The 13,618-nt window shown below is 28.4% G+C and overlaps 1 protein-coding gene across 1 annotated transcript; it reads right to left on the reverse strand.

The window, feature by feature from the left end:
- Positions 1 to 7,682: 7,682 nt before the first annotated feature.
- On the reverse strand, positions 7,683 to 11,320 carry LOC132935870 (ATPase ASNA1 homolog). The gene is made up of 6 exons (XM_061002505.1): positions 11,000 to 11,320; positions 10,742 to 10,889; positions 10,523 to 10,671; positions 8,947 to 9,202; positions 8,682 to 8,885; positions 7,683 to 8,613 (listed from the first exon to the last, which is right to left on the reverse strand). The coding sequence occupies exons 1-6, from the start codon at positions 11,119 to 11,121 to the stop codon at positions 8,479 to 8,481; spliced, it is 1,014 nt and encodes a 337-aa protein (XP_060858488.1). The 5' UTR covers positions 11,122 to 11,320; the 3' UTR covers positions 7,683 to 8,478.
- Positions 11,321 to 13,618: the final 2,298 nt, after the last annotated feature.

A 13,618-nucleotide genomic window follows, 5' to 3' on the forward strand; every position in this document is an offset into this window, starting at 1 on the left:
ACCAAAATCGATTTTCTCAAAAACAGATTTTGCGTACAAATTCCCGTTTTTCCTTAATTTTTCTTTTGTTTTTCACGTCGCTTTTGAATACTACTGGGAAACGTTTACTTTTGACCCTCCCCTCCCCCCAAAGTAGCAACTCGATTCACTTTCCTATCAGAAAAGTTACTGTTGAAGAAAATGCAAGCATTTTTACTGTCCTATGACAAACACAAAAATATAAAAAAACACACATCATTATAAAATTAATATACATTTATCGCTTCGCTCAGAATCTAAAATACGGATTAGTGGAAGTCACTCTGCTGTACAATATGTTAGAAGTAGATCACTGTAATGGATGGTGTTAAATTAGAATTCAATGATATAAAATCATAGTATATGAAAAACGATTCTGAGTGAAGACCGTCAGCCTAGGATAATATTACTAAGTATATTAATTGATAGTATAATTGTGACTAAAATAATTAATTTTATTATTAGGCATTAGTACAACCGTAGGTTAAAATCAACTGATATTATATCAACTTATGAGGAACTATTTGAATTCGATTTTCATTCTTTTCAATCCAATGAATACAATTTTATTGACATTTATAGAATAAAAAACTAAAAATAAAATCAAATTTCAAATGTCTATAAATAATTCAAAATGAATCAAAATATCTTGAACATTTTATCATGTATAGAAAATTATAATATAAACATTTTATGAAAACTGTATATTAATAGTCTTTGAATAACAACAAAATAATAAAATCAATGTATGAGAATTTGTTAATTTCCTGAATATCCAATGTCTTACTTTAAAAGCTGGTACAAAATTAATTTGACTTTCCGGTAAACTTTATTTTTTTGTTAAATTTAGTCAACTTAAGGGGAATCTTGTATGAAAATTTCCAATCTTAGATATAAATAGAACATTTTTTATGAATTCCGAACTCGAAAAAATTTGTCAAATTTCTTGTTTTTGAAAAATTTACTGTGGATTTACGCTCAACTTTTTTTTTTTGATTTCCAATAATATTAAATTTTGGATAGGAACGTTGTATTACATTTTCAAGTTTTTTGACTGACCGAAAAATTTTTTATTGACTAGTTAAACTCGAAATTTTCTTATACCTATAAAATAAAAATAGGTAACTCAAATAGGGTATCAATATTTTGAAAATCTTATCGTGTATAAAAAATTTCTTTTTATTATAAACATTAAGTGAAAATGTTATCTATATTTTGTTATTTTTTTAGAGTACCTAACACTAAAAATTATAATCGTTTCTTTTTAAAAAAAAAACTGGTATTTTGTAATAATCTCATAAATATAGAGTCCTTTACCCTAATAAACACTTACTTATCTGTTGTTTTAATTTTTTTAATGTAATTGTTTATTGTTTTATTGTTTATTTCTATGACATTTAATAAAATACCTAGTTTGATTGAAATATATAATTCTGTGGCAATAATGTTTGTTATGTGTTAACGAGTGTACGGTAGCCAGGTGCAGATGGGCGTGCCGCATGCATATCTACTCTTTTGTTTTTTGTACAAATAACTGAGCAATTAAAATATAAAATATAAAATTGTGGCTGATGGGTGAGTACTAAGTAGTTTCGTATACGACCTAAATCCGGCACAAATAATAACATCATAATTGATACTTATATGTTATATAGGTAACGTATAATGTTACTTCCCTTTCGGATCTTCGAAAACTTTATAATTGACACGTTATACATAGGTGGAAATTTAGGGGGCTTGAGGGGGCTTAGCTTCCTCAAAACGTACAAACAGAAAAATTAGTCCCCCTCAAAAATAATATAAGTAAAATATTAACTTTCAATTCAAATATTGTTGGAACGCAAATAAAAAAAAAAATTTTGGAAAAAATATCTACTGTGTTAGTATTCCTGATTCCATTACCAAAGTCTACATGTGAGCGTAGTTTTTCAAAAATGAGAAGAATAAAAACATGGTTGAGCTCATGTATGTTACAAAATAGATTCAAAAATTAGTTATAATTAGTACCTACCTATAGAAAATTATATTTCCAAAACAATTGATAAATAAGTCATACTGGATTCATTTTCAAAAAAAGATAGACACCTATGTTGTTTTAAACTAAATATTTTAATACAACAACTAGATAACAAGGTTGTTACTGTAAACTAATATTGAATAATTTTGTTTTCTTTATAATTTATATACCCAACTAATATTATCATTGTTATATAGGTATTTAAAGTTAAAATTCAAGTACATAATATGTACGTGTAAAATGTATAACACCTATATGTGGTATGATTAAAATAAATCATGCTTAGTTTTGCATGGTGCTTAGTGTAATATTATATTTGCAAGTGCAGAGAGCGGCTTTGATATGCAATAAAGTATTTTTAAATATTAGCCCCCTCTAAAGCTATGTCAAATTTCCGCCTATGCGTATATAGATTATAAATTATTAAATTATAATAATAAATTACAGACAATTTTCGTTTACGTTATTTATTGGAAACTGCGTAACTGTGGTATAGGCCCTATGCCATATTTTAACCACCCATCACGCTACACGTATCCGGATGTAAGTATTTTTGTGTCCCGAACATTGCGCAGCGGGTACTCAGCACAATATATTGTTGGCCACCACCACACGCTAAGGCAGGTACCGTGAATAGGTATTATTGGTAGTGTACTACCACATAATACACTCGGACCTTTGTGTTTTTTTTTTTTATGTACACTGTAATTTATTGCACAGGAGATGTCGTCGATACGACTATATGGTTTAATATCGTATATACCTATTTTATAGGATATACTATTTAATAATGTTATAAATAGGTACCTACCTAAATCTTTTTAATGTCCATCTTTAAAATGGATCTGCAACTGCGACGGTTCACCCGAATTTTCAACACTGGTAAAGCCATATAATAATATTAATAATAACTGTTTGAATTTAAAATAAGAAAATTGGTCGAAATATTATATATTATTTAAATAAATATTTAATTTAATTACCAGAGCACCTTTATATCGTAACTTGTAGTCTATAAAGCCCAGCCTTATTACATGTGGGATTGTTATGCGTAATGGACAATTAATGTTGTAGATTAATTCAGATAAAATAGAAAAATAATTGAATGTAATGCAGTTGATAAAATATTAATACTTAGTTCATTCAAAATAAACTTCATTTGTAAGCCCACATTATAGGCACGCCATGCACTTATCTGGACGGCTCGTTAAAATCGTCCTACCACCACTTCCCCGGTATTTCATGACGGCTGTATTATTATACGAACATACGAAACCACTAGTCTGTCTAGTCTCCTGAGGAGGCTGTTTCTGTCGCATTTTCGTTAAGGGTCTGGGGATTAATGTGTTTTTTGCAAGCTATAAACCGTGAACCGGGATAGTATTTCGAAATACGAGGGTGATTAAAATAGAAGAATAAATAAAACTATTATTATTTATTCCATATCCAACCATTTATTGTCTGTCCTGTACTTCTGTGTGGCTGTATCCCAGACTACTTGTTCATGTTTTTTATGCATTGCGACTTGGTGGCGCCGATCGTGTATTGTGACTATTCAATAACAGTCGTTTCCTTTAAAACTGCCTGAAAAAAAATATAATATGTATGCCAGTATAAGAGATTATTGTACCATTGTAGTGCAGTTCAAATACGTCATGATTTATAGCAGTCGACCTTCGAAACATTGTTTAAACATTTTTCTTTACCTACATCTTATACTACCCAAAATTATACATAGCTTATCCACCTTCGTCAATAATTTATTATCGTAGTTTGTACGAAAACCAAATAATGGACAAGTGTCAAGTATAGGTATGTCGTATGTATAATAATAATAATAATAATAATAATAATAATAATAATAATAATAATAATAATACCACCGACACTATTATATTGCGGACAATAAATGAAAAATGTCATTAATCTTATCGGAGAGTAAAAAGAACATCTGCCAACTGTCCCTAAACTCGCACCTGGATATACAGTCGACAAGTAAAAATCGAAATGGACGTGATAGGTATACCGTATACCACGCGTCCACAAAAACTGGGTACACTCTATAACTCAATTACCTATACATTTATCAGTACTCTATACAAATTTTAAAATTCTGTTTGTGGGAGATTATTCAAATGTCTATAGTTTCATGTCCCGCAAACAGAATTTAATTATACAGTGTATACCCTGTTTTCGCGGACATACGGTAGGTATATATTCTATTGTATTAGGTACAGAAAACGATTTCTCGTCGTGTCTTCTACATAATATTATAGGCACAGGCCACAGTTAAAAGTTAAAGCCTGTAGGTATATACGTCTGTTTCCAAGTATTTTTCTTGGTATTTAAATGCATACGTATTTATATAAATATATAATAATTATGCTCACAATAATTACAATTTACCGTAACCGGTGAAAAAGTTATAGGGAAAGATACAATAATAATTATTGTACAATTATTGTACTTACCGTCTTTACCTATGTACATATTTGGTTACTTCTTAGTTCTTAGTTCTTACCAACATAATTTATATAGGTACATACATAGTTTATTATTATTTATTTCCATATTCTGGCACACCTTACCATTCTTTTATTTAGGTGTATTTTAAATAATTTTCAAAAAGATTGACATACTGTTGAATACCATTCTCAGACGGCTTACGTCTTTCACTTTCATCCCACTACTCACTAGTATATTATTATAACTTATTTCAAAAAAGATACAATAATAACTCACTTAAAAAAATATACAATTATAAAAGCACATTCTATGTAATGTTTATTTTTTACCCATGTAGTTTTTAACTTTTTTTTACCGATTACTGTCTAGATCACAGGGAACGGAAAGAAACGTTCATAAAACTGATGAAATATACAATAATTTGGAACATTTTAAATAAATCTAATATAATCACTCTATATAAATGTATTATAAGTTAGTTTTATGTGAAAAATAGGTACGTCAAAAAAATATATAATCTACTATTTACATATTATACCTAATATACGATAGTTTGGTGTGGAAAACCGTAAATAAAATGATGAAAAAGGCTACTATTATATACCAGCTATATAGTTCAATCGTATAGTTTAGTACAGGGGTAGACAAAAAAAAAAAGATAATTTTTGTTTTTTACCTACGGTTTATACATATATTATATTATATAGATAATAGGTGGTAAACCGTAATAAAATAAAATACGATTAAGACGTTTCCATCATTTTATTTTTTTTTTGGTTGAGGCTTCGACAACTGAGGTCAGTAGCCTGTGGAACTGTGAGGGTACCTACTATAGGTTTTGAACACGTGTGTTTGTTTTTGGCAGAATTTTTAAGTGGGCACCTGTTACACACCTACAGTAGGTATCTGCCATGCCCGCGGGTGGGGGATGGCGGCCTCTCTCTCCGGACACCGTGACTGCTCGAAGAAAAATGCTGCCCGTGGCCGAATTCGAACCGGCGATGGTGCGCGACGCAACCGATGCCTTACTCTGCTTGGTCACAAAAAATGGCGTGTAAGTTACGCGATGATGGCGTGTTAGGGGAGGTATTTATGTTATCCTTATAGAAAATTATTAAATATATATATTATACCATTGAGTATATATTGTAAAAATATAATATATTATATACAAAATATACCATATTATATACTCAATGATTATACCTAAGTTGTATGAAAAAATATATAAATAAATAATAATTATAATAATATAAAATTGTTGTCAATAGTATTGTGTGGTCATATAATGTTGTCATTAATTAGTATAATAGTATAATATATGTATAATATATGTATAATATATTAAACAATAAAATAATATATAATATTTGTAAAATTATTGCAAATATAATTTTGACAATTATTAAAAGTGCAAGTTGCATAAAATGTGTTGATGTTATTATGTAGTTATGTTAAAATGTCTTAAATAGCTGTAGGCAGCAACTTCAACATTGTATGAGTGTATGACAACGGTATAACCCTTGGTATAAATGAATGTGGTTCAAACTACTTTTTAAACTTTTCTGATATCTCCAAGAGCAATTTAAAATTTTCACAAAATCGGTATAGTAGTTTTTATGAACCTAACAAATATATATTCAACATTTCTTTTAAGATATAATGTCTTTATTCGAAAACCATAAATTTGACGATTTGATGGATGCTTTTACCTCATCTGCCAGAGTAACTAATGGCAACCATTTATATACAAGAAAAATAATAATTTCTACTAATTATTTCTACTTCAACCAATAGCAACCATTTATAAACAACAATTTCCATCTAATCCCTCCGAGTTGGACCTACTGGATCCAATTGTGAATCTAAATCATCCCGAGAACCACACATAAGAAATGTCATCAAAATCAGTCCAGCTGTTTAGGAGTTCAATGACATACAGACAAACATTCATTTTTATATATGATGTAGTGGTGCAAATGATAAATTACATATTAAACCGTTTTAATAATATTTATTTAATAGGTACAATATTTCTTATAATAAATATAAACATTTTTACTAGTCACTTTAATTTAAGTTTTAATGAATCAATAATAAACTACCCTTGGCTAAAATCAAAGAATGTAGATGACAATTAGTTTATTTGAATAAAATAAAATAAATGATTTCATTTTACACACTTTATGAGAGGTCTATAATTATAATTATTTTAGTAAATCAACAACATTTCAAAATGTTTTTTATTATATTAATAAATTAATAATTTATTATGAGAACAAAATCAAAGTGACATACATACTGTAGCGTCGCGCTCACCCAATAATATTGACCACTTATAACATTATATCATAATTTATAACCACACCGAATATAATTGCGTTAAGAATATGTCAAAATTGCACTAAAAATATGTCAAAATCGCAATGAAAAATATATTTAAATTAGGTATATAAAAAAAAAATCATATATCATAAAAAATATATATTGTTAATTCTTTACTTAAATAACATGATGAACCTTAACATATTACATAATTATAAAATAGTAGGTATCGTAAAAAAATAAATATAAAAAAGCATTTAAAAATTAGAATACGTAATTTTTCTGAATTAAAATGTATAATTATATACATTCCTAAATTGTGTTCTTGGAAACTGTATCTCATCTGTTACTTAAAGTATGATTATATACCTAATAGAAAATTATGTTCAACATCTACACTTGTTATCAGGCCGTGTTTAAACAAATTAAAAAAAATTGGTGTTCTATATCTAAATTAACATTTTGATTTCCTACCATTACCTCAGAGTAAGTTTAAATAGTTATGTAGTTTTAATTTTTTCTAAGGCATATTTATCTTTATCTTTAACTCTTTTCTCATAAGGACCTGGAATTTGTCGACCAATAAATTATTATTATCGATATATTGATATCACAACATTTATATGAGTCTGTCCGCACCTATAGAACGCTCCTATACTATTAGGGAAAACCATTATGTGAAAATGTACATTGTAGTTATATTTTTATTATTAAATTACCGAACAAATAATAGTTTGTATATTTTATCACATGAAGTATACAAAATTGAAAAAACTACAAAATTGTTGACAATTGCAAAAATTAAAAAAATATAAAATTAAATAGGAAGACTATAATTTATTAGTCCAGTCTGTGTACATATTTGATCAGATTTGATTTACATGATATCAATAAAAAGTTGCAACATCTATTAAATCCGGCTTTAATCATAGCATACTGTATAAAAAAAAATAAAATAAAGCACAAAAAAATATAAGTGTATTTTATGAAATAAGTATTAAAATAATGTATTTTTAATTTTTAGTGTTTAAAATGTTTAAAATATAGAAAAACTTTAGAACATTTTTTGTAAAAATGTAAAATATAATTAACTTGGTAATTGTTTTTAATTGCTTGTTTCAATGTTCTAAAATTATTATATAATAAATAATAATAAGGTTGATGCTTAACCAATACCAATGGTATTACGTTACACAGCAATACCAACGACAGGTAAATAAGATCATTATGATTAATAAAATACAGTTTTAAGTGCAAAATTATTAAAGAATTTATAACAAAATGGTTTGTATATAGGGTACCTAATTATAAAACATTTGTTTTTAAAAAGCTTAACTAACATCTTATATTATTATGATTAGTTGAGAATAAATAAATTATGAGATATAATATCATAATGAGCTTATATTTATTAATTATTAATTATTATACTACATTTATTTATAGATTAAATAATTGAAAAATGTATTTTTGTTTTATAACCAATATAGTGAATTATAATTAACAGTAATTATTCCTTATCGTTTTTAAAATCATTTGAAATTAATTAAAATTACAGTAATGATAAAATCATTTGTTTTTTATGTACATATTACATTGTTATAAACTTATGTTGTAAAAATAAAGAAAACACAACAGAACAGTGTTGTTACTTATTCAATTTTAGGGTAAACATAATTTGGGTATATTAAATAGTTTGAAAAATCTTTTAAATCAGGAACACCTCGTACTTCTTTTTCTAACAATGGAAGCTTAGTAACATGGCAATTAAGATACAAATCCTTTATCTAAAACAAAAAATAATAACAATAAAACAGTTATCAAGTATACTTTATTTATTATATTATAAACTTACCTGTTCTAGATAGGTGCGCTGTAATTCCTTTCTGGAAGAACACTTTTTACAATTGGGATCGGATTCTTCATTGTTCGGGTATAATTGATTAACAACAATATTATGGCAGTCAATTTCATTATTGTTTAATTCTTGGAAAAGCCTTTCAGTTTCATACAATGACAAAAATTCAGCAATACATACACAAATAAATGTGGTTTTTTCCTAAAATAAAATAGTATGAAATTAATTTTGATTGTTTTAAAAATATTATATAATTACTTACATGGTTTTTTAATTGTTGATTAAAAGTATTAATGTAATTCAACAATTCATCAATTTTCTGTATAATTTCCTCTACATTAAAACCCGGTCCAAAAAGCATAGATATTTGATTTAGGTAAGGGCCCATTCTATTTCTAAGTTCCAAAAAGTTTCTTAAAGCTTTTCCCATCATCGAAGGGAATGTCAGTAGTTTTAAAGTATGTCCTGAAGAAGCTGTATCAATTACAATAACTGAAAAGTCCATATTCTTAACCAACCTAAAATCACACAAATATAACAGTAATGATGTCTTAATAATAAACCATTTATTTTAAGTACATAATATATACAATACAATTTAACACGTTCACGACCACAGCCAAATTGTGTATTCTTATGAAAACCCGGCATATATGTTTAATAATTTGCATTTTATAATTTTGTAAAACGCGGTCTAGTGGAGCTATTCAAAAATCAATGATATCAAACGATAAAGAAAAATGTGTTGAATAAAACCATACAATTTGTATGGTTCTTAAAAAAACCACGTATCCGGAAACCCTATTTACTTCAATAGCCGCATGTCAACTATAGTTGACATCGGTTATTTTTAAGATACCCCATGTTAACAATAGTTAACATGCGGTCGTGAAAGTGTTAAACACAAGATATTTTTAACATGAATGCAAAAAATAATGTAAAAAATCTATTTAGCATAAACAATTTCATACAAAAAAAGAGGTTAAGACTTTGTTTAAATAAGTTGTGATTTTTACATTATAGTTAAGTTATTTAAAATGGTATATTTACATTTTAAATTATTATATTAGTGTAATATAAAATGTTTGCAGTGGTGCATGCGAGGGTAGGATACTAGGATTCTAGGTTTCAACCCCCATTGGAATTTCTGCTTTCACAAAAAAAAATCTTATTTACCATCATAATCAATTGTGTATTGATTATAATGGTAAATATGATTTTATTAATCGCTAGTCATTTTTAATAGATATAAAACAAATTGTATTATTAAAATAATTGATAAAAAGAATCTTAGTTTCAGTTGTTTTTTTGGCCAGTAAAATAATATTAGCTACCTACCATAATAGTTCTATCAACTACTACCATGTTTATTGCGGCACGGAGAGGCTCTAGACTAGGTTAAATACAATAATTGTAGATAAAAATTTTTAGAATAACTCAACAGTTTGTTTCAACCAATTATATAAAAATTCTTTAGCCAAAAATAATGTAAATAAAGTATAATATTGATTTTTTTTTTAATTTTGAAAAACTATAATATTATATTAAATTGTATGACCTATCTATACTGTATCAATTGTTTTAATATGTGGGTTAATTGAATGTTTATCATATTATTATTACTTTTAAAACTTTATATTTTACAGATTATGTACAAGATATCAGAGTTAAGAGAAGTATAAAAATAGGCGTTTGGAATAATTTTAAAATGTTAATGTTTGTGACAGGTCGAAAGGGGTATGGGATGAAGCATCCCCAAGGTTCCATGATTAATCTTAAATGAAAACTTCCCTGAACTAAAATATAACGTACGTTACTGAATGTTTGTGTACACTTACTTCATTATTTTAGCATATCTCATTGTCTCACCAATACCGGGAAATATCGATAAAACGATTTTCACAAGATTGTTACCTAACTGTACTGTTTCAGATCCATCATCAGGTTCAAATAAAGTTTGGTTTTCATCGTTATCAGTGTCTACTTCCTAAGTAATAAATTTAAACAAAAATGTACAAGCAATATAAATATGATATCCAGCATTCTATAACGCTTACCATAGCAAATAAATTGTTGAAACCTTCGACTTTAGTAGGGGTTTTGGTGAAACATTGTCCAAAAGCGTCAGATATGTTGTGTGCTGGATCAACTGATAATAGTAGTACTGTTTCACGGACTAGAGACAATTGAATGGCCACACCACAACTAAAATTATTATTTAAAAATTGAATGGGAGTTTATTAGTAAGTATATACAACAATATCTGACTGCAAAATAAGTAAAATCAATGATGCACTTTACTATGCAATGTTTACCTGACAGTAGTTTTACCACCACCTCCTTTGCCACCGACGAAAACCCATTTCAAACTTTTCTGGTAGAGTATGTTTTGTAAACACGCTTCGGGTAGATCATCTTCTCTTAAAACGGGGTCCATTTTGATTCTAAATATTAAAGTAATAATAAAAAAAAACTGCAATTTATAAAAAGCCGCTCAAATTATTATTTTAAAAAAGTTAATTTTATTATTATAGAACAAAACAAAAATGAAAACAAAACTCTTGAAAATGAGGTTAAACGAAAAATTGCCAGTGGCCCCGAAAGTGCTGTGCGTTAAAATCTTATCAGTTGCACGATTTAATATAATATGGTTGCCTGACGACGTATGATAAGATCGTTTTAAACTGGCAATCAAATTAAATAACCAGAACAGCTGGAATATCCACCACTAGCGCTTGCGACATGATGTGTGCCGATATAGAAGCAGAATTCACGGGCTCATAGCCATGGTATAAAGCCACTATTACATACAAGCGCTAGTGGTGAATTTTCCATCTGATTTTCATAGTGATTTCGGTAGACACTTTATCATAATGGTTGGGCAACCATACTATCTTAAATCGTGGTTTTAAGCAATGTCACGATCATGGTTTAAATATACAAGGTCATTGCAATAGTACCCCACTATATCATTTTATCACGTTAAGGAATTAAAATGACAGCGTAAGGGGACGCGACCTATACTAGCTATACTATGATTATATACTTTGATGTGGACCGTACCCAAAGATAATAAAGATATTAATACGACATAATGGTCTTATCAGCGGTCTTTGAGGGGAACAATCGAGGCCAAATAAAGTATACCTATATCGAGTATCGACTATTAATCACGGCTATGGATAAAGGAGCCTAAATTGCCTTCCCCTCTGGGAGCGTGGCCTCAAATATATTTAACATAGCCGTGGCCTGTCCATATCTTTATTATCTATGACCGTACCCTTACGTTGCCATTTTATTTTATAAAAATATGGGCTATGTGCAATATAACCTTGTATATTTAGACCATGGTCACAATGTTTTGATGTTAATGATTTATGTTATCGACAGATACCTACGCAGCAGTCACACGTCTTACAATTTATATTATTATATCACAGAATAAGGGACGCCATACATTAACGCGATGTGGGGGCTCAGTGCTTTTCAGTCCCTTATGTTACGTAATTAGGCCCGTCGCTAAGACACAAGCAAGTAAATAAGAGGCATTTAAATTTCACTTTAGTGTGGAAAATATAAACGACGGGCCAGTACGTAATAACAATATAAGAGACAATTTATCCAAAAAAGAAACGACACTCACCCCTTCAATTTTATTTTTTCATTTCGGGGTGATAAGATTGATGTTGGAAACTTGGCAATAAGACAGAAATTACGAATTATTTCAAGGCCATTTAAAATTCTGGCCGTATTAACATTGGCGGCCGGAGAGTGTTGCTTCTGCCTTCTACCCTCCTATATTGTTCTATGGAAATAACTAATAAGTAATAAGTATTATACATGGCGTGAGGAATAGCCGTGCGCACTGGGGCCATCAGATACAGGATAATATTATGCTGCCCCTGGAATTTTGTTCGGACAGCCACGACTGCCAAATATTGAAATAAAGACTGCAGTAAATTTTACTTCCAAAAAGTTATATTTACGCAAATTATATATATCACACCAGGGGTCGGCAAACTTTTTGATGTCAAGGGCCAAGGTAGCTAACAACAAACAACGTTTTAATTCGGATTTTTTAGTCCATTCTAATATATTGTCTATTCTATCCGTGCATTATTTAGTGATTTTTATGCAAATAATAAATTGTACATAAAATTACTATGAGGGCCAAAAGCGGCCCGCGTGTGGCCGACCCCTGCATTATACATTAATACATTATGAATAATTAATTATATTTATTATAAAATGTGTAGAAACATTGGGGTCCCCCCCCCCCAATAATTAGCAGCCATCATCCCTCTAAATAATAAAAAAAATATACTCCGGTTGATACCATGACAAAATAGATCAGTTTAGCTAACTATCATTTTTAAATAATATATTTAAAAAAAATTCCTGTGTATATATTATATACATGGTGATTCACCAAGCATACTCACCCTAACTTTTTCCTTTAATAATGAATTAATTCAAATTCTGATTTTTGAAATTTTGAAATATATTATATATATTATATATTTAAATAAAGACGATATTTTCAAATTATTGATTTTTTTGTACTTCTTGGAATGTTCTGTGGGGATGCAAACTTCTGTTTTTAAAATGAGAACCCCCTCCCCCTTTTTACTGTAAATTATTTAGTGGAGAATTTTTTTGGAAATTGTTATGTATCTAATTCAAAATTTGAATGAGTAATTTCTTACTTATGAAAATTTTTTTAGTCCTAAAATTATAGTCCTTAAAAATGGTTTTACATAAATATAAATTAGACATATACTGGACCTATTATTTATCATACTTTTTAGAAATTATTAATATTGATAGATTATTATTAAGAACTACAATTTTAAAATCACCATAGCCCCCATATCTTATAAACTATTATACAATGGACCTTTTATCCTTAGAACATAAAACCAAATAACTCAAAA

The sequence above is a fragment of the Metopolophium dirhodum genome, chromosome 1, assembly GCF_019925205.1.
Source record: "Metopolophium dirhodum isolate CAU chromosome 1, ASM1992520v1, whole genome shotgun sequence".
Lineage (NCBI taxonomy): Eukaryota > Metazoa > Arthropoda > Insecta > Hemiptera > Aphididae > Metopolophium > Metopolophium dirhodum.

Bases quoted from the DNA above. Each gene is read 5' to 3' on its own strand.
- LOC132935870 (XM_061002505.1), bottom strand. From the start codon at position 11,121: ATGGACCCCGTTTTAAGAGAAGATGATCTACCCGAAGCGTGTTTACAA. The intron at 10,890-10,999 runs GTAAACATTGCA...TAATAATTTTAG, and splicing joins GGTGGTAAAACTACTGTCAG to TTGTGGTGTGGCCATTCAAT. The intron at 10,672-10,741 runs GTAAGCGTTATA...TTTATTACTTAG, and splicing joins TCAACAATTTATTTGCTATG to GAAGTAGACACTGATAACGA.